The sequence below is a fragment of the Macaca nemestrina genome, chromosome 13 (genome assembly GCF_043159975.1).
Source record: "Macaca nemestrina isolate mMacNem1 chromosome 13, mMacNem.hap1, whole genome shotgun sequence".
Lineage (NCBI taxonomy): Eukaryota > Metazoa > Chordata > Mammalia > Primates > Cercopithecidae > Macaca > Macaca nemestrina.
In genome coordinates, this window is record NC_092137.1 from 55,894,056 (window position 1) to 55,918,106 (window position 24,051).

Consider the following 24,051-nt stretch of genomic DNA (forward strand, 5'->3'; position numbering starts at 1 on the left):
GGCATGGTGGCACACATCTGTAGTCCCAGTTACCTGGGAGGCTGAGGTGGTAGGATCACCAGAGCCCTGGAGGTCAAGGCTGCAGTGAGCTATGATCACAGCACTCCACTCCAGCCTGGATGACACAGTGAGACGCTGTCTCAAAAAATAAATAAATAAAAATAAATAAAGCATGGAAGTTACATGATCACAATTTTCATTTTTATTACTGTATGGCAACTAGTGCATGAGGTAAAGTAGTTGTGGGTGTACCATGTATGAGACAGTCCAATCAAGGGTATAGATACCCTGGGCAATGGTAAGGTAGATTTTACATTTATCATTTACACCTATATAAGGCAGGAGCAAACAGGACTTGAAAAATAGATGTGCGGGATGTAAAAAATAATTACTCTTTCTAGACAAACTATTACTAAAACACAGGCAAAGGGAATAATTGATTGAGCCTGTTGAAGGAGATGCCACCATTGGGTGTTGGTGTTTAAGAGAAGTGACCCTAGGATAGTTTTCTGTAGTCTATTTAAAGATAAACACAATAATAGGAGACCTTTCTTTCAGAAACTTCCAGGCCGGGTGTGGTGGCTCATGCCTGTAATCCCAACATTTTGGGAGGCTGAGCGGGGGCGGATCACTTGAGATCAGGAGTTCAAGACCAGCCTGACCAACATGGTGAAACACCATCTCTACTAAAATACAAAAATTAGCTGGGCGTGGTGGTGCGTGCCTGTAATGTGCCAGCTACTCTGGAGGCTGAGGCAGGAGACTCGCTTGAACCTGGGAGATGGAAGTTGCAGTGAGATCACGCCACTGCACTCCAGCCTGGGCAACAACAGAGCAACACTCCATCTCCAAAAAAAAAAAAAAAATTTCCAATCTTGTAATATCCCATGTCCACCCTTTTCTAAGTACAGGATACTCCTGAGATTTAACTTATAATCACATTTTATCTCCTTAAGTCTACGATTATAAGCTTTTAAAAAAGGATACCAAAATTAGTGTAACAAGAATTACTCAGTTTCAGTTACACAATTCAAACCTTCAACCTGCAGAAAAACCAGTATTTACGTTTGTTGTATTTTCATCACTAGATGGATAAGAGGAAATGCTAGTGATTAAAACACAGAAATCTGTTTCATGTAACTTTTTATTAAAAATAGTTTTTATATTGGATACATGTTTACAGATACCATTTTAAGAGGACCTAAGGCATACAAATGTGGGCTCTTGGCTTGCTTCACTGAGTAAAGATAAAGATACAAAAATCCAGATCTGTCTGAGGGTAGTCATTTAAAGACAGCTGCTAACGTGGAATTCTCACAATTGTTCTTTTAAGGGATATTTTAAGCCTTATTCTCTTATCGTCGTAGGTAAGCACTTGTACCATGAAAACTGTAACCTGTACTTCAGGAAAACATTCACATTTCTGCTACGAGAAAAGGTTCAGATGATGTTGTAAATGTTTAAGACTTATGGCAGCTCTTCAGAAAGAAAAAGGAAGTCTTCATAAGATACAGAGACAGGGAGGCTGAGGTGGGTGGATCGCAAGGTCAGGAGTTCAAGACCAGCCTGGCCAAAATGGTGAAACCCCGTCTCTACTGAAAATACAAAAATTAGCCTGGCATGGTGATGGGCACCTGTAATCCCAGCTACTCGGGAGGCTGAGGCAGAGAATTGCTTGAACCCAGGTGGCAGAGGTTGCAATGAGCTGAAATCGTGCCACTGCACTCCAGCCTGGGCAATGGAGCGAGACTACATCTCAAAAAAAAAAAAGAAAGAAAAATAGTACTTCCTACTAGGACTTAAAGTTACTTAAGAGGAGTCAAGCGTAATGAGGAGGGCTGGACACGGTGGCTCATACCTGTAATCCCAGCACTTTTGGAGGCCGAAGCAGGCGGATCACTTGAGGTCAGGAGTTCAAGACCAGCCTGGCCAACATAGCGAAACCCTGTCTCTACTAAAAATTAGCTGGGTGTGGTGATGGGTGCCTGTACTCCCAGCTACTCAGGAGGCCGAGGCAGGAGAATCAATAGAACCCAAAGGTGGAGGTTGCAGTGAGCTAAGATTGCGCCACTGCACTCCAGCCTGGGCAACAGAGCGAGATTCAAACAAACAAACAAACAAACAAAAAGTAACTAGGAAACTGTTTTACATGTGGGCTTATTATAAGAAGAAATTTAATAAAAGCTGAGAGATGGGTCTGGATAAAACTTGCTGATTCAAAGAAAGTGGATGGGAACTTTACTGATCTTGGTTTAAAATATCCTGAGTCACCTGCCTTATGAGGTGGAAGGTCTTTCTTTCTTATTATATGTACACCTTTAACTGAAGAGGTGAGAAAAGCTCCATACCATGATGCTTTGATTTCCCCAAGGCTTACCTTCTATAAGTAGTCAGTGATAAAGTGCCGTTGACCCGCATTTGTTTAGAATTATTTCATTAAAACTGGGGTATGACCTAGCAGTTTATAATAAATATTTATGTATAATTTTATTGCCTTTTAAAAGATACCGTAAAATTGACATATCTCAAAATGGAGTTAATTTATATTTACAACAAACCAAACACAAACATCAATTATGGAATTACAGGGTCACATTTTAATTCCTGAATTTTACAGTTTAGCATTAATATCACCACATGTATACAAATGGTGTAAAACAAGTACAGTGGTATTTTTAATACAAAATAAACATCTGTTTTATGGAAAAACTATACTTCATATCTACACAGACAGCTCATCTTTTCCAAACAATAGCCAAAATTAAAATTAACTACAAAATCTCCAAAACAGGGGAAACTGCTTCAGATTAAACTATTCCAGGAAAAATGGACCCATAACACATTACAAGGGTGATCTAAAGATTGTGGCTGGAATTACTATTAAAAATTTTTTTTTCCCAATGCATTAAATTGTATTTTGGGGACATTTTTCTCACTTCGGCATGATCTCAGATCATAGATGAGCAAACTAACATTAAAATATGTACAGTTAACTTGTTGCTCTAAAAATAAAACGTAACTGTTTGCCTCAATTTAATTTTAAAATTCACTTACGTACATGGAATGTGCTTTTACTCTTCTTAAAAAAGCAGCTTTCATATCACACCCTTGTTTACAGAAAAGCTACATGTGCTGCATGCTGACTTTCACAAGTCGCTTCTTGGATCAAAATGGCTTCTAGATACTAAATGCCACTTAATTCAGCACTACTCTTTGTTGGTCTGTATAAGTAACACTTTAAAACTTGCAGCTCTGGAAAGAGAGAGAACTTTACTAACAAAGCAAAAAGTGATTTCAAAGTATCTTCCACAAAAGATTGTACTGGTAGGTGGTTGAAAACATTCTGTTCTATCCACTTTCAAATTTCTAGAGAAAATCATTTTGGAATACTACTGTACTGATTCTTGGCCTTCATTGTCTCTAAAAGTGCTGATTTTAACATTATCTTAAAACTGTCCAGTTTGAATTGAGCTTGTTTTCATCAATATACATATTGAAAATTCCTGGTGTAGAAAATTCAACATGTGCTGAATATGGGGTGTACTTCCCTTCAACTACCTAAAAGGCTGAACTTTTGTTAAATCTTAAATAAATGGTCCCATCAGCTTAACTTCATTTTTTTAATGATAGTTGAATGTGTTTTCCATAAAAATTTCTTTTAAAAAGAGGCAACTGATTAAAACAACAACATGGCCAGCACCATTATACAAGTAATGTTATTGAGTTTACAACTGAAGTTCTATAAAATTGTTTTTAGATCAATACCCCGAGGAGCAACCCTGCATTATTATATCAACCTTTTCCCCTCCCCTAAACCATCCCAAAACCTGCGACTTTTCCTTGCTGAGAATCTGTCTCCCAGGTTCTGGTTACTAACGTTTGTTTTGACAGCCTAAAAGGCAAACCCCTTAATTACTAGCAAGCAATGAAGTTCCTGGGAAGCCTGTTTTTTTATTAGAACTAAACTCCCTTAGCTGATATATTGAGTGTCTTTTGCTACTCCTTGTATATTTTCTAAGTTCCATTGAGAAAGCTTTCTGATTCGGATTTACAGCTCATTGAACAGCTGCAGCATTTTAAGACCACATGTTGAGGGTCTCCTAATAAATATTTTATGAGCCAAGACGAGGTCTTTTCCTGGGGGATGTTTCTTCTTCTTCATCTTCCTCTTCATCATCTGGATAATCCACTAAGCCAACCAAACTTCCCTATTGAAGAATTTAAAAAATTTTCTTTAAACATATATAACAAAAAAGAGTTTTTAGTACAAATCCAATCACTTGTAAAGATATCAGAAATCGTTTTTCTAAATCATATCAGAAATTAACACATTTGAATTTGATAAAGGAACTGCTTGAAATTACGAACATCTGAGTACTAATTGGTAGCACTTGCAGTAACCCTTAACTTTTCTATCTGGTTCTTGGATTATTAATGATACTTCAAAACTCAATTCTGCAAAATTTTACTGTGGGAAAATGCCTACTTTTCCAAATAGGGATAACAATGATAACATTTGGAAGCTGGAAAGGACATTGGAGATGCACTAGTGCATTTCTCTAATTTTATTACCACAAGAAATCCCTTTGTAGTCTTTGTTCATCTTGTGTATATTTCATCACTAAGTACACATCATTGTTTTCATTGTGCTTTTGAAGTATAGCTTAAATGGCTGAAGATAGACACATGAAATGATTCTTATAAAATAATAAGTAAAACATTCAGGGCTAGCTCTCTGACCAAAAGAAAAATAAGCATGAGGTAATTCATGGTCTTGGCCTTTGATGAGTAACAGACTTCTGTGAAAATCCTAGAAAAACTCTGGGTATTCTCCAGAAAATTATACATCCACAGCGTTTCATTCATTTTGAGTCAATCCCATGAAAACTTATGTCCTATAGGTTAAGAGGGCTTCTGTAAACACTGTATTTAGTTCAAACCCTTCAGACCTCTAGGAGATAAACAAATACAACAGAAGTAACTCATTTTTCATATCTAAAGTACTGAGATACCTGGTTTTACCAGAATGTAACCAAATCACTATAATATTAACCAACCAAAAAAAGGCCCCTGGGCAGCTAGAAACAGTTATCAGAAAGACTTATATACCTGTCTGAGAATCTGTTTCTCAACTTAATCACACACACATCTTAAGTCTGGATATGCAAGAAGCAACATGGCTAAATTGTTAAAAACAGGCTAACTGTAGGTCTGATGTCAAATTCTAATGACAGCACGTTTTATGTAAACAAACAAACAAAAAAAACTTTGGGGGCAGGTACAGTGGCTTATGCCTGTAATTCCAGCACTTTGGGAGGCTGAGGCAGACAGGTCACCTGAGAGATGATGAGTTCAAAATCAGCCTGGCCAACATGGTGAAACCCTATCTCTACTAAAAATAAAACATTAGCCCAGTGTGGTGCCAGGCACCTGTAGTCCCAGCGACTCGGGAGTCTGAGGGATGAGAATCTCTTGAACCCAGGAGGTGGAGATCACGCCACTGCATTCCAGCCTGGGCAACAGAGCAAGACTCCATCTCAAAAAAATAAAAAAATAAAACCGCAAACCCTTGGGCAAGTGGTTTAATATCTCTGCCTCAGTTTGTCTGTAAAATTGGTATAGTAGTATTTAGGCCTCAGTGAACTATTTTGAAAATTAAATTGATGGCCAGGCGCAGTGTCTCATGCATGTAATCCTAGCATTTTGGGAGGCCAGGGTGAGTGGATCACCTAACGTCACGAGTTCTAGTCCAGCCTGACCAACATGGTGAAACCCCGTCTCTACTAAAAATACAAAACTGAGCCAGGCGTGGTGGCGCATGCCTGTAATCCCAGCTGCTTCAGAGGCTGAGGCAGGAGACTCGCTTGAACCCGGGAGGTGGAGGTTTTAGTGAGCCAAGATGGTGCCACTGTACTCCAGCCTGGGCAATAAGAGCAAGACTCCGTCTCAAAACAACAACAACAACAATAAATAAATAAGTTGACAACAAAACATCTAAAGCACTTCAGCACAGTGCTTGGTATGTAGTTAGTGTTCAATAAGTGCTATTAGCTGCTATTACTACTATCATTTTTCTATTATTTTGTTTCTAAGCCAAACAAATTGGAAGAGAGGAAAAACAAGAAATAATTCTTGTATAAAAAGGCACCAATCTGATAATCAAAACGATGACAGCAAAGTTGCAAAGTTTTAATTATGCTTAGTATTACATATCATAATATATAAACATATGTATTCCAAATGGTTAGTACTTGTTTTTGCCCAAGATTAATAAATTGTCTGAAAAACTCAGTTATACAATTTGAGTTTTACTTATATTATCTCTGCAAACATACATTTAAAACATGTTTACAATAAAAATAATAAAAATGCAAAATGTGAAATGTTGGAAGTAAAAAGGCCTGAATCTAGAGATGCACTTTGTGAAGCTGATTCCATACTTTTAATAGGTATCTAGAAATGTACTGTTTTAAAATACCAGATTGAAATTATACTTACTCTTTTACAATCATGTTCATATAAAAAAAGCTTTTGATGTCAGGACATAAAGTTCCATTTCATTGTTTTAAACCCTTGCATTCCATGGTATGAATATATATATATGTGTGTGTGTGTATGTATATATATATATATATTTTATAGTCTTGCTCTGTCGCCCAGGCTAGAGTGCAGTTGTGCGATCTCAGTTCTCCAGGGTGCAAGTGATTCTTGTGCCTCAGTCACCCAAGTAGCTTGGACTACATGCACGCACCAACATGCCTAGCTAACTTTTGTATTTTTAGTAGACACGGGGTTTCACCGTGTCTTTTACCAGACTGGCCTTGAACTCCTGGCCTCAAGTGATCTGCCTGCCTCAGCCTGTTGGGATTACAGGAATGAGCCACCATGCCCGGCTTCATCATATACTTTAATTCCTGAGTTTCTGGTGGGACATTTGGGTTGTTTTTGCAGGGTATTTACGTAAGGAATTTAAAAAGTAAATACCAGCAAAGAAAACAGGAGAAGAGAAAACAGCAGTTTAGAGTTGCCAAAGCATTTCTGGAAAAGAGAAATCAGAGGCAAGGCAACTCATACAACAGGAAGAAGCCAAGAACTAAATATTTGCAGACGGATACAGAAACGAGAAACTGGCGTGTCTTAAGAGAACCCCAGAAATAACCTAGGCAGTAAAGGCACCAAAATACTGGGGAAAGCAGGGAAGACAGTTAAATTATAGTAAAACAGACAACTGGGTCATTGATTCTACACCTCTGACAGCCAGGAGATTTCTGTTCCTCCACCATCACCAACTATAGGGAATTCTACAGAGAAAATGATTCTATAAAGAATAAACTCTATAGAGAATGTAATGAACTTTACAGAGCGAAGGACCGTATATTTCATGATTTTAGGCCAAGAAAAGGGCATGGGTAAGGCCAGGCTGAAAATGAAAGAATACATTTAAATTTTGTATACTGAGCAGACATGCTACCCTACAATAAGCTTTGCTATGTAGGCTCTCAGAACACTAACAACCACGCTTATACTTACAAGGTGTAAGAGACTAGCTTTGTCTGTAAAAGTTAGATGGCTTCACAGAAGGGGTATGGGGGGAACTAAAAACAACTAACACCTCCCCAAAAAAGCAGGGCACTACTAAGTCCATACCATAAAGTCAACTTTTTAAAGTGTGTAATTTTCACACACCATAAACTCACCCTTTTAGAACATATAATTTAGTGGCTTTAGTATATTCACAAGTTATGTAATCACCACTAATTCCAGAACATTTCCATCATTTCACCCACCAAAAAAGTCCCCATAAACAGTCCTCATTCCCCCACCACACCCCCCACCACCCAGCTCTTGGCAACCACTAACCTACTTTGTTTCCGTGGATTTGCTTATTCTGGACAGTTCATATAAATGGAATCATACAATATGTGGTTTTTTTGTGACTGGTTTACTTCAATTACCACAATGTTTTCAAAGTTAATCTATGCTTAGCATATCAGGACTTTATTCCTTTTTATGGCCAAATAATATCCACTGTATGAATATGCCACATTTTGTGTATCCATTCATCATAAACTGAGAGACATTTGGGTTATTCCCACTTTTTGGCTATTATGAACAATGCTGCTATTAACATTCATATACAAGTTTTACAGTGGACACGTTTTTAGTTTTCTTAAATATATACGGAGGAAATGAGGTAGCTGGGTCTTATGGTAAGTCTGGGTCATACGGTACACTGACTTTTTAGGGAACCTCCTGACTATACTCCAAAGCTGCTATACCATTTTATTTTTATTTATTTATTTATTTATTTATTTATTTATTTATTTATTTATTGAGACGTGGTCTCACTCTGTTGCCCAGGCTGGAGTACAGTGACGTGATCTTGGCTCATTGCAACCTCTGCATGCTGTGCTCAAGTGATCCTCCCACCTCAGCCTCCTGAGGGACCACAGTCATGCGCCACCATGTCCAGCTAATTTTTGTAGAGACGGGGTTTTGCCATGTTGCCCAGGCTGGTCTCGAGCTCCTGGGTTCACGCGATCCTCCTGCCTCGGATCTCCGAAAGTGCTGGGATTACAGGTATGAGACTCTGCACCTGGCCTGTTATGCTATTTTATATTCTCACTAGCAACGGATGTCACAATTTACATTCTTGCTAACACTTGTTTTTGTGCATCTTTTTTATTATAGCTATCCTAGAAGATGTGAAATGCTATCATATTGTGATTTTGATTTGCATTTCCCTTACTAATGATGTTAAACATCTTTCCACATGCTTACATGGGCCACTTGTGTATCTTCTTTTTAGAAATGTCTATTAAAATCCTTTGCCCATTTTAAAACTGGGTTGTCATGCTGAGGTGTAAGAGTTCTTTATATATTCTGGATACCAGTTACTTATCACATATGTCATTTACAAATATTTCTTCCCATTTTGTGGATTGTCTTTTCAATTTATGGTAGTATCCTTTGGAGTACAAAATTTTTAAATTTTGATGGAGTCCAATTTATTATTTTTCTTTTGTCACTTGTGGTATTTGTGTCATATTCTAAGAAATCATTGCCTAAATCCAAGGTCATAGATATTTATGCCTTTTTTTAAAAAAGAGCTTTAGACTTATAACTTTTACATTTGGATCTTTTCATCCATTGTGAGAGTTTTGTATATGATGTGAGATAGGCCTCTAACTTCATTCTTCTGCATGTGGATATACAGTTGTAACATTTATTGAAACGGGTATTCTGGCCAGGCGCAGTGGCTCACACCTGTAATCCCAGCACTCTGGGAGGCCGAGGCGGACAGATCACGAGGTCAGGAGATCAAGACCATCCTGGCTAACACAGTGAAACCCCGTCTCTACTAAAAATACAAAAAATTAGCCAGGTGTGGCGGGCGCCTGTAGTCCCAGCTACTCGGGAGGCTGAGGCAGGAGAATGGCGTGAACCGGGAGGCGGAGCTTGCAGTGAGCCAAGATTTCACCACTGCACTCCAGCCTGGGCGACAGAGCGAGACTCTGTCTCAAAAAAAAAAAAAAAAAGAAAGAACAGAGTACTCTTTCCCCCATCAAATTGTCTTAGCACTCTTATTAAAATCTGCCTTTTTTTTTTTTTTTTAATGAAAGGAAATCCTAAGATTACCACTTGAGTAGTTTCCAATGTGAATGAAAGGATCAAAATAAATGACAACAATAACCTATGAAAAAGCACTTTGGGAGGCCGAGGTCGGTGAATCACTTGAGGCCAGGAATTCCTGATGAGCCTGGCCAACATGGTGAAACCCCATCTCTACTGAAAATACAAAAATTAGCCATGCATGGTGTCGCACACCTGTAATCCTACAACATTATAATAAATGCACATTCTATACAGAAATACACATGTATATGAAACGATGTATGTAAGTGGTCACACACTGCAGCAATGATTGTAACTACAAAAAGCTGGAAACAACTTGAATGCCCATCGATAGGGGCTAATTATAAATTAAGGTATATCTACACTTTTGAGTTCTATGCAGGAAATCTCTAATGTTCTGATATGCAGAATTCACCAAGATAAATTTGCTACATAAAAAAGTAAGATAACAGGTTTCTCTACTGTGAATCTGTGACAAGTGTTTATTTTAGTATCCACAAATGGCTTCTCATTCTGATTTTATATATTTTTCCTCATAGAAAACATGCAAGTTTTACAGTTATACAACTAAAGAAGTATTTTGTCTTTATGACATTTATATCATAAAAACAAATGTTTTGTTTAAATTCATTACTAGCTAATGTCTAGCCAGCCTTCAACTATAGCAATTAACACTGTTGGTGAAACTGGCTAAACCAAAGGGCAACTGGTGATAAAGAATCTGCCACCCCTTAGGAATGTGGGCATGCTTTGTTAAGAAGGCTGAGAGCAAATTAAAGTGGTGCTTAACTTCTGTCAACTCCTATCTTGCTTAATTTCCAAATTCTGTATCTACAGTGATTGAGCAACTGTTTTCCAAGAACATTGTTTTTATCCCTGTCTCTAAAAAGGATGTATAACAGATGTATTCTGTAATCTGCTGTTAAGTGTCAAGAAGAGTGAAAAAGGTGTTGGTGCTTGCATTTAATTTTGCTCATTCATAAGTAAATTATCTGGAAGGATAATAAAAACTCAGGGAAATATCACAGAAAATATAATAGGAAAACAAAATGAACAGGATATAAAAGTAGGATAGAAAAGGTATGCAGTATTGACATATTATAAAAGACATAGCTAAAAGAGTTCAAAGGTATCTTTGTGGAGGGGAACAGAGGGACTGATTTTTTTCTAATATAAACTTGCCTTTTGGTAATATTTGACTTTTGAAAGTAAGTGCATGTATTACTTCGATTTGAAAGAAAAAAAGAAAAAGAAAAGCTAACATATATTGAGAAGGTGTCAAGCAGTGTTCTCAGCATTTTACATTTGTTAAATAATTTAATCATCCCAACAAGCTTATAAAGTAGGTACTATTTTATCCCTTTTTAAAACAAGAAAGTCAGCCAGGCATGCTGGCTAACGCCTGTTAATCCTAACACTTTGGGGGGCTGAGCAGGACTGCTTGAGCCCAGCAGTCTGAGACCAGCCTGGGCAACATGGCGAAAACCCATCTCTACCAAAAATACAAAAACTAGCCAGGCATAGTGGCATGCACCTGCATCCCCAGCTACTCGGGAGGCTGAGATGGGAGGATCAGTTGAGCCCAGGAGGTAGGGGAGGCAGTGAGCTGTGATCGCACCACTGCACTCCAGGCTGGGTGACAGAGTGAGACTGTCGCAACAACAACCAGGAAGCAGGAAGGCAGGCAGCTTAAGGCCCAGAGAGATTAAATAACTTATTCAAGGTGATACAGCTAGAAAGAGGCAGAGTCAACATTTGAACCCAAACAACACAACTCTATAGCAAATACTCTTTTTTGAGACAGGGTCTCACTCTCTTGCTCAAGCTGGAGTGCAGTGGCAAGATCATGGCTCACTGAAGTCTCCACCTCTCAGGTTCAACCGACTCTCCTGCCTAAGACTCTTGAGTAGCTGGAACCACAGGTGTGTGCCACCACACCCAGCTAATATTTTAATACTTTTTGTAGAGATGGCGTCTCACCTTGTTGCCCAGACTGGTCCTGGACTCCTGGGCTCAAGCGATCCTCCTGCCTTGGCCTCCCACAGTCCTAGGATTACAGGTGTAAGCCACTGTGCCCAGCCCAAACATTCTTAATGTAGTGTCACAATATCACTCTAAATTGTCCTACCATAAAGTTGAAAATTAATTTTAAAATTTTCCAGTTAAAAAACATAAAATCTATTTCAAATACAGAATACCATGAAAATGCTATTGTCAAGAGCCTATCTCACTATACTACTGAATGAAAATTCTTCATTTTTGTAAAATAAACTTAGACTTATATTTTGTGTTCCAAACAAGATGCATTCCTTCAGCTAGGTGTGCACTACCACGGTGTTTCTGCTTGTCTTTCTATCTTTATACAATAGTTGTCCTATATTTATGCCTTTTTATTTTAAGCCACTCCTTTTTGGGGAAAAAGGATGATTTCATATAACATATGAACAAGAAAAATGTTTCATATAAAATTTAAACTTGTTTATAAAAAAAGGTAACCAAGGGAAATACATTTGTTATAAGAACAACAGAAAGTCTAATATCCTTAACTAAAGATTCATCAACAATAATATAATCCAATTTGCAGAGAAGAGCAGATTCAAAAGGCTAATATTTAGCCTTACTACCAATAAAGTATACACAATTGGAAATGAGATATTATATACTGTCTCACCTACCTACCTGGCAAATACTAAAAATAATTATAGCACTGGCAAAGCTGCAATTGGCCAGGCACACTCATATACAGTTTATAGTAACATCAACTGGCACAGACTTTCTGAAGATGAATGTGACCGTATGTATGAAGATATTCTACTACTCAACTATCCAAGAAAATAATTTAAAATGCAGTAACACTAAGTAGTCAGTGAAATATTAGAATCAACTTAAGTGCTCCAAAATAGAATGGGGGACAAGGAGGAAGGATGCTTACATTTATTATCATAAGCCTAAATAAAATGAAATTCTCCTTGGGAGGCCAAGGTGGGCGGATCATGAAGTCAAGAGATCGAGACCATTCTGGCCAATGTGGTGAAACCCCGTCTCTACTAAAAATACAAAAATTAGCTGGGTGTGGTGGCATGCGCCTATAGTCCCAGCTACTTGGGAGGCTGAGGCAGGAGAATTGCTTGAACTCAGGAGGCGGAGGTTGCAGTGAGCTGAGATCACTCCACTGCACACCAGCCTGGCGACAGAGTGAGACTGTCTCAAAAAATAAAATAAAATAAAATAAATAAAATAAAATTCTATAATCAACAATGTTTTGATAACAAAAATTCTATTGAAATTGTTTTGATTATCCAAATTTTTTTCAGTAAACATGAAAAAAATCTCACAGATGGGAAAAGCAAAGTTTGTGTGTAATGCTGTTTCACCTACCTTGGTGGCTGTTACTGACGTAGCCAAGTTTGTGGTTTTGGAAGAGGATCCATTAGAAGTTGCTGGCGGTGTCTGAGCCACTACAGATTTACTGTTTGTTCCATTAGCAGCACTGGCAGAGTAGGAGAAAGTAAATTTGAAGCCACCAGGAGATGTCCTTTTGGGAAGGTTTTCCTTGTCTTCACTTTCTTTTGCTAAAGCAAAAGTAAAATTTTGAACGTATATCAATAAATACTGCTAAGTCAAAACGTCTAAAAAGAGCAATAATTTAAAAACTTATAAAACATTGCTGCCCGGGCACGGTGGCTCACGCCTGTAATCCCAACACTTTGGGAGGCTGAGGCGGGCAGATCACCCGAGGCCAGAGTTCAAGACCAGCCTGACCAAAATGGAAAAACCCCGTCTTTACTAAAAATACAAAATTATCTGGGTGTGGTGGCGTATGTCTATAATCCCAGCTACTTGGGAGGCTGAAGCAGGAGAATCACTTGAACCCGGGAGGCAGAGGTTGTGGTGAGCCGAGATCATGCCATTGCACTCCAGCCTGGGCAACAAGAGCGAAACTCTGTCTCAAAAAAAAAAAGAAAAAAAAAAATTGCCTTTGTTTCCTAAGAACTTTTTAAAAAGTAGAGCATGATGTGTACAGTGATGATACGGTTTGGCTCTGTGTCCCCCCCTCAAATCTCAAATCAAATTGTAATCCCCATGTGTCAGGGGAGGGACCTGCTGAGAGGTGACTGGATCATGGGGGTGGACTTCCCCCTTGCTGTTCTTGTGACAGTGAGTTCTCACGAGATCTGGTTGTTCTAAAGGGTGGTATGTCCCCCCTTGCTCTCTCTCTCCTGCTGCCATGTAAGACATGCCTTGTTTCCCATTCACCTTCCACCGCAAGTTTCCTGAGGCTTCCCCAGCTACGTGGAATTGTAAGTCAATTATACCTCTTTTCTTCATAAATTACACAGTCTCAGGTAGTTCTTTAGAGCAGTGTGAAAACGAACTGACACAGAAAATTTGTACCAGGAGTGGGGTACTGCTATAAAGATACCTGAAAATGGCAAGGCGCGGTGGCTCACGCCTGTAATCCCAGTACTTTGGGAGGCTGAGGAGGGTGGATAACTTGAGGTCAGGAGTTCAAGACCAGCCTGGCCAACATGATGAAACCTCTTCTCTATTAAAAATACAAAAATTAGCTGGGGGTGGTGGCAAACACCTATAATCCCAGCTGCTCCGGTGGCTGAGGCAGGAGAATCGCTTGAACCCTGGAGGCAGAGGTTGCAGCGAGCCGAGATTGTGCCACTGAACACCAGCCTGGGCGACAGAGTGACACTCCATCTCAAAAAAAAGATACCTGAAAATGTGGAAGCAACTTTGGAACCGGGTAATAGGCAGAGGTTGGAACAATTTGGAGGTCTTAGAAAAAGACAAGAAGATATGGGAAAGTTTGGAACTTCCAAAAGACTTGTTGACTGGTTTTGACCAAAATGCTGACAGTGATATGGACAATGAAGTCCAGGCTGAGGAGGTCTCAGATGGAGGTAAGGAACTTACTTGGAACTGGAGTAAAGGTCATACTTGCTATGCTTTAGCAAAGAGACTGGCAGCATTTTGCCCCTGCCCTAGAGATCTGTGGAACTTGAACTTCAGAGAGATGATTTAGGATATCTGGTGGAAAAATCTCTAAGCAGCAAAGCATTCAAGCAGTGGCCTGGGCTGGGCATGGCACGGTGGCTCACGCCTGTAATCCCAGCACTCTGGGAGGTTGAGGTGGGTGGATTACTTGAGGTCAGGAGTTCAAGACCAGCTTGGCCAACATGGTGAAACCCTGTCTCTACTAAAAATACAAAAATTAGCTGGTGGTCATGGTGGCACACACCTGTAGTCCCAACTACTTGGGAGGCTGAGGCAGGAGAATTGGTTGAACCTGGGAGGCAGAGGTTGCAGTGAGCTGAGATCATGCCACTGCATTCCAGCCTGGGCAACAGATATTCCGTCTCAAAAAAAAAAAAAAAAAAAAAAAAAAAAAGCCTTCTGGCTGTTTCTAAAAGTGTATGCTCATATGCATGAAGAAAGAGATAGTCTGAAATTAGAATTTATATTTAAAAAGGAGCAGAGCATAAAGTTTGGAAAACTTGCAGCCTGACCATGCAGTAGAAAAGAAAAACCCATTTTCTGAGGAGAAATTCAAGCTGGCTGCAGAAATCTGAATAAGTAACAAGGAGCCAAATGTTAATTCACAGGCCCAGAGGCCTAGGAGGGAAAAATGGTTTTGTGAACTGGGCCCAGGGACCTACTGCTCTGTGCAGTCTTGGGACACTCTGCATCCCAGGTGCTGCAGCTCCAGTCATGGCTAAAAGGAGCCAAGGTACAGCTTGGGCCATGGCTTTAGAGGGTGCAAGCCCCAAGTCTTGGTGGCTTCCATGTGATGCTGGGCCTGTGGGTGTGCAGAGGGCAAGAACTGAGGTTTGGTAACCTCTGATTCTCAAGCCATCTAGATTTCAGAAGACATACAGAAATGCCTGGATGTCTAGGCAGAAATCTGCTGCAGGGCAGAGCTCTTATGAAGAACCTCTACTAGGGCAGTGCAGAAGGGAAATGTGAGGTTGCAGTCCCCACACAGAGTCCCCACTGGGATACTGCCTAGTGCAGCCATGAGAAGAGGGCCATCATCCTCCAGACCCCAGAACAGGAGATCCACCAACAGCTTGCACCATGTACCTGGAAAAGCCACAGGCACTCAACTCCAGCCCATGAAAGCAGCTATGGGGGCCGTACCCGGCAGAGCCATAGGGGCAGAGCCAGCTGGGGCCTTGGGAGCCTACCTGTTGTATCAGCAGGCCCTAGTGTTAGACACGGAGTCAAAGGACACGATTTCGGAGCTTTAAGATTCAAAGACTGCCCTGCTGGGCTTCGGACTTGCCCAGGGCCTGTAGCCCCTTTGATTTGGCCAATTTCTCCCATTTGGAATGGGAGCATTTACCCAATGTCTGCACCCTCATTGTATCTTGGAGGTAACTAACTTGTTTTTTATTTTATAGGCTCATAGGCAGAAGGGATTTACCTTGTCTCATATGAGACTTTGTGCTTGGACTTTTGAGTTAATGCTGGAATAAGTTATGACTTTGGGGGACTGTTGGGAAGGCATGATTGGTTTTGAAATGTAAAAAGGACATGAGATTAGGGAGGGGCCGCGGTGGAATGATAAGGTTTGGCTCTTGTCCCCACCCAAATCTCATTGTGAATTGTAATTGTGTTGGAGGACATGATTGAATCATGGAGGCAGAATACCCCCTTGCTATTTTTGTGATAGTGAGTTCTCATGAGATCTGGTTGTTTAAAAGTGTGTGGCACCTTGGTCGGGCTTGGTGGTTCATGCTTGTAATCCCAGCACTTTGGGAGGCCAAGGCGGGTGAATCATCTGAGGCCAGGAGTTCGAGACCAGCCTGGTCAACATGGTGAAACCCCACCTCTATTGAAAATGTAAAAATTAGCCGGGTGTGGTGGTGCATGCCTGTAATCCCAAATACTTGGGAGGCAGGAGAATCGCTTGAACCCGGGAGGCGGAGGTTGCAGTGAGCTGAGATCACGGCACTGCCCTTCAGGCTGGGCAACAAGAGTGAGACTACATCTCAAAAAACAAACAAACAAACAAACAAAAGTGTGTGGCACCTCCTCCTTCACACTCTCTGTCTCCCGCTCCACCATGGTTAAGATATGCTTGCTTTCCTTGCGCCTTCAACCATGACTGTAAGTTTCCCGAAGCCTTTCAGCCATGTTTCCTGTTAAGCCTAAGGAACCGTGAGTCGATCAAACCTCTTTTCTTCATAAACTACCCAGTCTTAGGTAGTTCTTTATAACAGTATTAAATGAACTAATACAAGTGATAAGTCTTTATCAGCTAGAATCTTAGAAATGTCAGTATTAGGAAGGACCTTACGGATCATAACAAAATTAGCCATCCTATGCTAGAACTCTACATTGTGGTATCTAGCATATCCATCTAAAATCTCATGAGCTGTCTGACTCTTCCTTTTATTGTCTCCCTGTAGCTTCCACTCACTGATTCTACACTTCTTTACTCATTGTAAAAACCTAGTAATTTCTCTCACAAGTCAATATTCCAAATGCCTAATGACAATGATCAAGTCTGAAAGTCCTAAATATTCCAGGTTCCCTTTTCTGTTTGTTTTATGACATAGGTGTCCAATCCCTTTTAACATCTGGTTATTATTTTTATATATGATTCTTAACAGTGTCTCACTCAACACTGGATACAGAACTTCAAATATGGCTGTATTGCCTCTTTTGACTGTAGTCAGGGCAGTACCTATAATGAGTAAAGGCAGAAGAATTTGTCTAGCAAAGGTACCCATTCCTTAGGACATTTTAATAGGCTTTTTGCTCCACCATGCTGAGGCAAAAAAAACTTATCAAATTAATGAGTTGAAAATGAGTAGGAACAATAGTTTCAAAGAAAATGTAATAAATAAATTTTCTGAGAATTGCCTTCAGAAAATGTCACATTCAAAATCACAAACTTACATAATAAATCCAAGAAAGGCTTTTATCTTCTAAGACATAACTTTTTGTTTTGTTTTTGAGATAGGGTCTTTCTCTGTTACCAGGCTAGAGTGCAGTGGCAGCTCATGGCTCACTGCAGCTTCGACCTCCTGGTCTCAAGTGATCCTCCAGCCTCAGCCTTCCTAGTAGCCGGGACTCCAGGTAAGTGCCACTGTGCCCATCTAATTTTTGTGTTTTTTTTGTAGAGACAGGGTTTTACCATGCTACCCAGGGTCGTCTGGAACTCCCGGGCTCAAATGATCCACCTGCCTCAGCCTCCCAAAGTGCTGGGATTACAGATGTGAGCCACCATGCCCAGCAAGGTATAAATTTTAATTAAATATTTAAATGACATACACAGGGCAGTATTCCAAAAAATGGTAATTCCTCAGGCCACGGAAATAAACTGATTAGTTCTTTTGAAAGATACAGTACTAGCAAGATCTTCATTTTATAAAACAAGTTAAGCACATCTGAAAGCCAAGGGAAGTTTTATTTTAGTTTTTCACTTCTCTTGATAGTATATCTTTATGCAACTTTCGTAATTTTAAAATTTCAAAGAGCAAAGTTACTTGTTTGAGTTCAGTTTATCAGCTGTAAAAGACACAGGCAAAGTACTCTAGAAGGTTTCTATGAAGCTATATGGTCTCTGTTATTACTGAGAATTTCAGTATAGAAATAAAGCCAAGACTATTCACAGAAAGAAAAGTGTAAGTAGGTAACTCAATTTCTAACTAGCAAATTAATAGCATTACAAAATGGCAAATTTGAAGAGAAACATTTTAAACATGAAAAGAATTCCCAGACAGATTTGGAAAAAGTACATAATTTTAAAAGAACACAATTTGGTATAAAATTCTTGTCTTTCTTGCTTTATAAACTACAAACAAAACTTCACAAGCAACAAAATAATTTCTGCACTAAATAAGAGGGTACACTGTGCAAAAATTCAGAATTTGAATACCTTTTTTAGTCTCCATAAACTTTTCATAATTATCTGGAAAATCATCTTCTGGTTTAGATTTTTCCACTGGCGCCACAACCACTTTTCCTTCCTCTTCTTCATCTTCATTAAACCACATTTCTTCATCTTCTTCCAAGGCTTTTGCATCTCTGCGAAATCTGTTACTACGCAATATAGATGGTACACTGTAAGAAATATATCACAAATACTGAGTAATGATTTAAAGGTCATAACCAGATTGAATTGAAGGAAAGATATGTATAACCAAGAGGAACTGAAGTAATTTTAACTGACTATAATTTATATCAAAATAATCTCTGTAATGATAGAAGATGTAGCCAGAGAACACTCCAAAATATTTTAGAATGTTGTAAATTAAACTAAATATTCTTCTTAAGTTATAATCTTCTTAATACAAAAATTAAACTAAATATTCTTCTTAAGTTACAATAAAATACAACTACTTAAGATAAAGTAGTAATTTATCATATAAATGATATGGGGTAGTGGGGGACACTTTACCCTCCTATTCAACTCTATGCTATCCAGTGATGAAAAGAAACTTTCTCAATAAATTTCACACAGAAAATCTGAACTACAGACAATTTTGGACACAATTTTTTAGGCTACAAAAGCAGTATACTTAAACCATACCTGTTCAGTTTCTGATTTTGTCTGTCTTTTTCTTGCTCATATTTAGTCTTCAATCCTTTGAATGTCTGAACATATTCAATCGATTCAAGTGCTTTATAAAAGTTTTCAACTATATGTGCAGTAAGAGACTTGATATCTTCCTGTACAAGCACAAAATTTACATTTAAAATATAATACAATGCTTATTAGAAGAAAAACTTTAAAATTTTGTTTTGTAGTTCTAAAGCTGATCAAAAAAGGTTTTTCAAAATCACCTTCCAAAATGTAATGTCCTGGTTTCTTTACACATGAGTCAGGACTGCACAGAAAACTTGAAAAAAAAGGAGAAGCAATTTACTGGAGCCCTTTTGTAGGACTATAAAGAACATTCGAAAAGTAAATAGATTTATTTTACATCTTCTGTTTATTTTTTGCATTTTATATATATATATATAAAATATATATATATAGCACCTTACAACTTAAAAAGCACTTTTACATACAATTTCATTTGATCTTCGCAACAATTCTTTGAGATAGGTTTTATTATCCCCATTTTAGAGAAAAACAAAATTGAGGCTCTAAGAGAGGCTGGATGGTTTGATCCAGAGCGCACAGCTGGTTAGAGGGCAGATGTTAAAATTACGTTTTCAAAATACTCACGGTGATAGATATCCCAAATACCCGGACTTGATAATTACACATTCTATGCATGTTAAAATAAATATGTGTACCAAATACATCTGTACAATATTATGTATTAATAAAAGAAAAATGTATTTTTCAACAAACAGGTGTTATTTAATGACTTCCTGTTTAACTGCTATCAAAATGGGATATGGCTGTGGTGGTTTTCTTTCTGGTACATTTGTTAAGTTTTTGAATGAGCCTAACTCCACCACATGTATTACATAGGAGCTGGCAAAGGCTTGATGACAAAGAGATCTCTCACAAGTCTTTCTCATATCAGAGGCTGGCTCTCACATATAGAAGAAGAAAAAACAACAGAGGATACATCTTACCTAAGTAATAAGAAGCACAGATTTCTCTGACTATATTATACACACAGATCTGATAAACTATCTGGAATTCTACTTGTCTATTCCTATAGTCTTCCAATAGTATAAGCTTTGTGAAATAAACTACTTGATAGTGATAACTTCTAAATTCTAAACCATCACTGCAGATGCATGCATGCCCAGTAGGCTTATTTAAAAAAAAAAAATTAAAGATGTGATTCAGGACTTTATAGATAATACTACATAGTAAGAAACACACAGGCCATTTCCTAAAAAGATATACCATAATTTGGTTGCATTATGGAATTTAAGTCTTAAAACTAGTTCTCCTGTACATCTCAATTAAAAACATGCAAATCAGAAATTAGAAACCTAGGCAATGGCTCTGTTATATGTGAAATGAAAAAATACATTAAGTTTTGGGGCACAAGGTACACAAATCAACCACTCAAACTTATTTTCAGAAAAACAATTCCATCATGGGCATAAGACGGGGTTGTAAACCCTACAATTTGCTTTATCTGTATCTCACCAAAATGTTAAAGGATAAAAATATAAAGTAAATAAAACAGAAAGTTTTGATTTATTGTAGCAGTACAATGGGAACTAGTGAGCTAGTTAACCATGTTTCTTCTTTTACAAGGTTAAAGACTTCTATCCTCTTCATCCTTTTAAAAATCATATACTTGGCAATTGACCACTTTTAGAAAAGCAATCCAGTCAGCCAAATAATCTTCATATGAGAACAGCATGTTATCAGTAGATATCTGATTTGTAAGAAATAAAACTAGAGAATGAATTTCTAGCTTCGACTTTCTTTTTTCAAATTATTTCCAGCCAGGTGCAGTGGCTCACACCTGTAATCCAACACTTTGGGAGGCTGAGGTGGGAGGACTGATTGAGCCTAGGAGTTTGAGACCAGCCTGGGCAACACAGGGAGACCCCATACCTAAAAAAAAAATTAAAAATTAGCCAGGCATTTTAGTGAATGCCTGTATTTCCAGCCACTCAGAAGGCTGACGTGGGAGGATCTGCTTGAGCCCAGGAGGTCGAGGCTGCAGTGAACTCTGATTGCATTATTGCACTCAAGCCTGGGCGACAGACAGCATGAGACCTTGTCTCAAACAACACAAAACAAAAAATAAAACCCAAATTCTTTCCAACCATGTGGCCATTTCCTCAGTAGAATGATTTCAGCATGTTTAAGTACAGGCGAAGTAAATCTGTTGTAGTGGTTCTACAGTTATCTGTCGCACTCCTGTTATTCACATAGATTGCCCTCCAGACTGTTTATGACAAATCTTCTGTTGCCTAAAACTAAGCTGGGACAAAGCTTCAAGTTCTGACTGGTCCTGATTGTGCTACTATCCAAATGGATGTTCTTGCATAGGTCACTTAATAATACGGTAATTGGAGTAGTCCATCTAACTTCCTGATCTCTTTAACTTAAAATTCTAGGATTCCATTCTACCTTTTATGCACCTTGTATAATGTCTACCAAATGAATTTTTTTTGAGACAAGAGTCTTGCTCTGTCACCCAGGCTGGAAGGAAGTGACGTAATCTTGGCTCACTGCAACCCCACCTCCTGGGTTCAAGTGATTCTTGTGCTTCAGCTTCCCAAGTGGCTGAGACTACAGCTGTGTGCCATCACACCCAGCTCATTTTTGTATTTTTAGTAGAGCCAGGGTTTCATCATGTTGGCCAGGCTGGTTACTAACTCCTGACCTTAAGTGATCGGCCCGCTCAGGCCTCCCAAAGTGCTGGGATTACAGATGTGAACCATCACACCCAACACCAAATGAATTATTTTTCCATCTTTATTCTTTTTAAATCACTACCTTTACAATAAAAATATCACCTTCTCCTAAAAGATCACATGACTAAGGCATGATTGACTGAAATGTCCACATACACCAAATGAGATCATAAAACATTGGGCCAATAAAAAAGGAACTGAGAAAATCAAGTAAATATGGGCTGAAAGACTACGGTGAATTTCACTTTTATATTTCACAATTAAAAATATTAGTGTTAAAAAATATTAGCGTCAAAAATAAAAACCACTAAACTATAACCATGTGGCAAATAAGAATTAAAAAGCTACTGATTTTTTAAATTTCAGTTCATTAGAAATAGATTCTAAGACACATGGAATATATAATTTCAGGGGTAAAAAGGGAATGAAGTCACTTTGCTTACATATAATTCTTTTACTTTTACATAAAAAATTATTTATTTGCATAAAATTACATATAATAACTGTTGTTTTATATAAACTTACCACTCTTATAAATTCAAACAACTCAATAACAGCTGAATTCAATAGATTGTACCGAGTTCCATTATCCAGAAGTGCATTTATAACTGGCTCAAAAAGATTTCCCTTGGTGATGTAACGATTATAAAATTCATCTTTAAGTCCAATTATCCGCCTCATAAAGCGAAGAGCACCTAATAAAACATAATATAGGGGATAAGTTAATGATCTTACTAAAATCAATTATTATACAGGTGTTTTCCCACTATAAAGCAATGTATATGCTCTTCTAAAATGAAAAGTAAAACTGTGCATAAAGTAAAAAGTAAACTCCTCTAAAATGAAAAGTAAAACTGTTCAGTAAAACTGGACTTTGAGGAAAACAGAGCTGCAGAGGACCGCTCAAAACCTGTACAACTCTGTAGCCAGAACTAACAACAACAACAACAACAACAACAACAACCACAACCAGTAATTAGAATCTAGGAGATAAGCTACCCAGGCAGGTAGCTCTACGACAGAGATTTAAAAATATGCAAAATGCTAGCAGTATTTAGAGCAGTGCTGGTAGATGCTGAGACAATGCAGTGAAGGCAGCTCAGAATCAGTTGGGGGCACTGTCATTAAGGTGGGCACAGGAGTGGGCAATCTGCCATGAGCTAAGATTGCCTCGCCTCTCTGAGGGAGTGAGCTTTAGAGGCAAAAGCTTGTTTTTAATTTTCTGAAAATACAGCTAAAGAGGCTCCTGATGCCAGATGCCAATCACATAACAGGAGATCTAAAGGTTTTTTACTTCTTTGATCAAGGCTATTTCCACTCAGACTATTCTACTTCTCCTTGCCTTGAAAAAAGATTTGTGCCGAGGTGGGCGGATCACAAGGTCAGGAGACTGAGACAAGCCTGGCCAACATGGTGAAACCCCATCTATGAGACTCTGTCTCAAAACACAAACAAACAAACAAACATTTGTGAACCAATCCTATCTCCATATTATAATGACATCATTCTCTTATGTACCAATTGCTTACAAGCTATTTTACCTGGCTAAACATGCACTGTGGCAGATCAGATTGTATTTGTTAAAAGCAAAACAGAGTAATGAATAAGAAGTACAACTTCACTTCACATTTTAGGATACTGAAAAGAAATCTCCTTTTTAACTCGTGAGTAGCTAAATAAAGCTTACTAAATTTAGCAATATTACTGCTAAAAATTTTATGGAAGAGGAAGGACTGTAATTTCAATCCTTTATTTTTATATTTGTTGATCCTTTAACTTGTACACTTCCCCCTAAGTAGTTTAATTTATTCTACAGATACCACTAGCCAAATCTTCAAAACACAAGGGTTCTGATTTTATAAGTCATTTTCTCATTCCCACCCTCTGTTCATAGATGAAACTCATTAAATAAAGAAGTGTGCCTGTCACAAGAGGTTCTAAACATTATCTGAGAATAAAACAGAAATAGGCCACATAAGGGATAAATGTTAACTGTAGCACCCAATAAGTATGGGGAGAAACGTTAGACTTGCAATCTCCCCTCTTTTTGTGGCAGGATAAGAAATGGTTTACTTAAGATGCAACAGACTGAAGCACTGGCAAGTG

General features: G+C 38.5%; 1 protein-coding gene and 1 non-coding gene across 13 annotated transcripts in view; one reads left to right on the top strand and one right to left on the bottom strand.

Moving 5' to 3' along the window:
- Nucleotides 1-2,574: 2,574 nt before the first annotated feature.
- The window catches only part of LOC105465058 (protein phosphatase 4 regulatory subunit 3B), a 72,293-nt gene continuing 50,816 nt past the window's right edge, over nt 2,575-24,051 (bottom strand). For 4 of the 12 annotated variants that reach the window (XM_071076715.1, XM_011713288.3, XM_011713283.3 and 1 more), the window contains 5 exons: nt 22,471-22,640; nt 19,190-19,329; nt 18,536-18,720; nt 13,015-13,208; nt 2,575-4,208 (listed from right to left, as the gene is read on the bottom strand). In XM_071076715.1, the coding sequence (XP_070932816.1) occupies nt 4,113-4,208; nt 13,015-13,208; nt 18,536-18,720; nt 19,190-19,329; nt 22,471-22,640 (785 nt within the window). In that variant the 3' untranslated portion in view covers nt 2,575-4,112. Of the gene's footprint in view, nt 4,209-10,745; nt 11,684-13,014; nt 13,209-18,535; nt 18,721-19,189; nt 19,330-22,470; nt 22,641-24,051 lie in introns of those variants that run through there. The other 8 variants (XM_071076714.1, XM_071076722.1, XM_071076719.1 and 5 more) reach the window with 6 other exon arrangements.
- On the top strand, nt 20,009-20,156 carry LOC112423736 (small nucleolar RNA SNORA12). Its single transcript, XR_003014297.2, has one exon. It is a non-coding gene; the product is annotated as a small nucleolar RNA SNORA12 (small nucleolar RNA).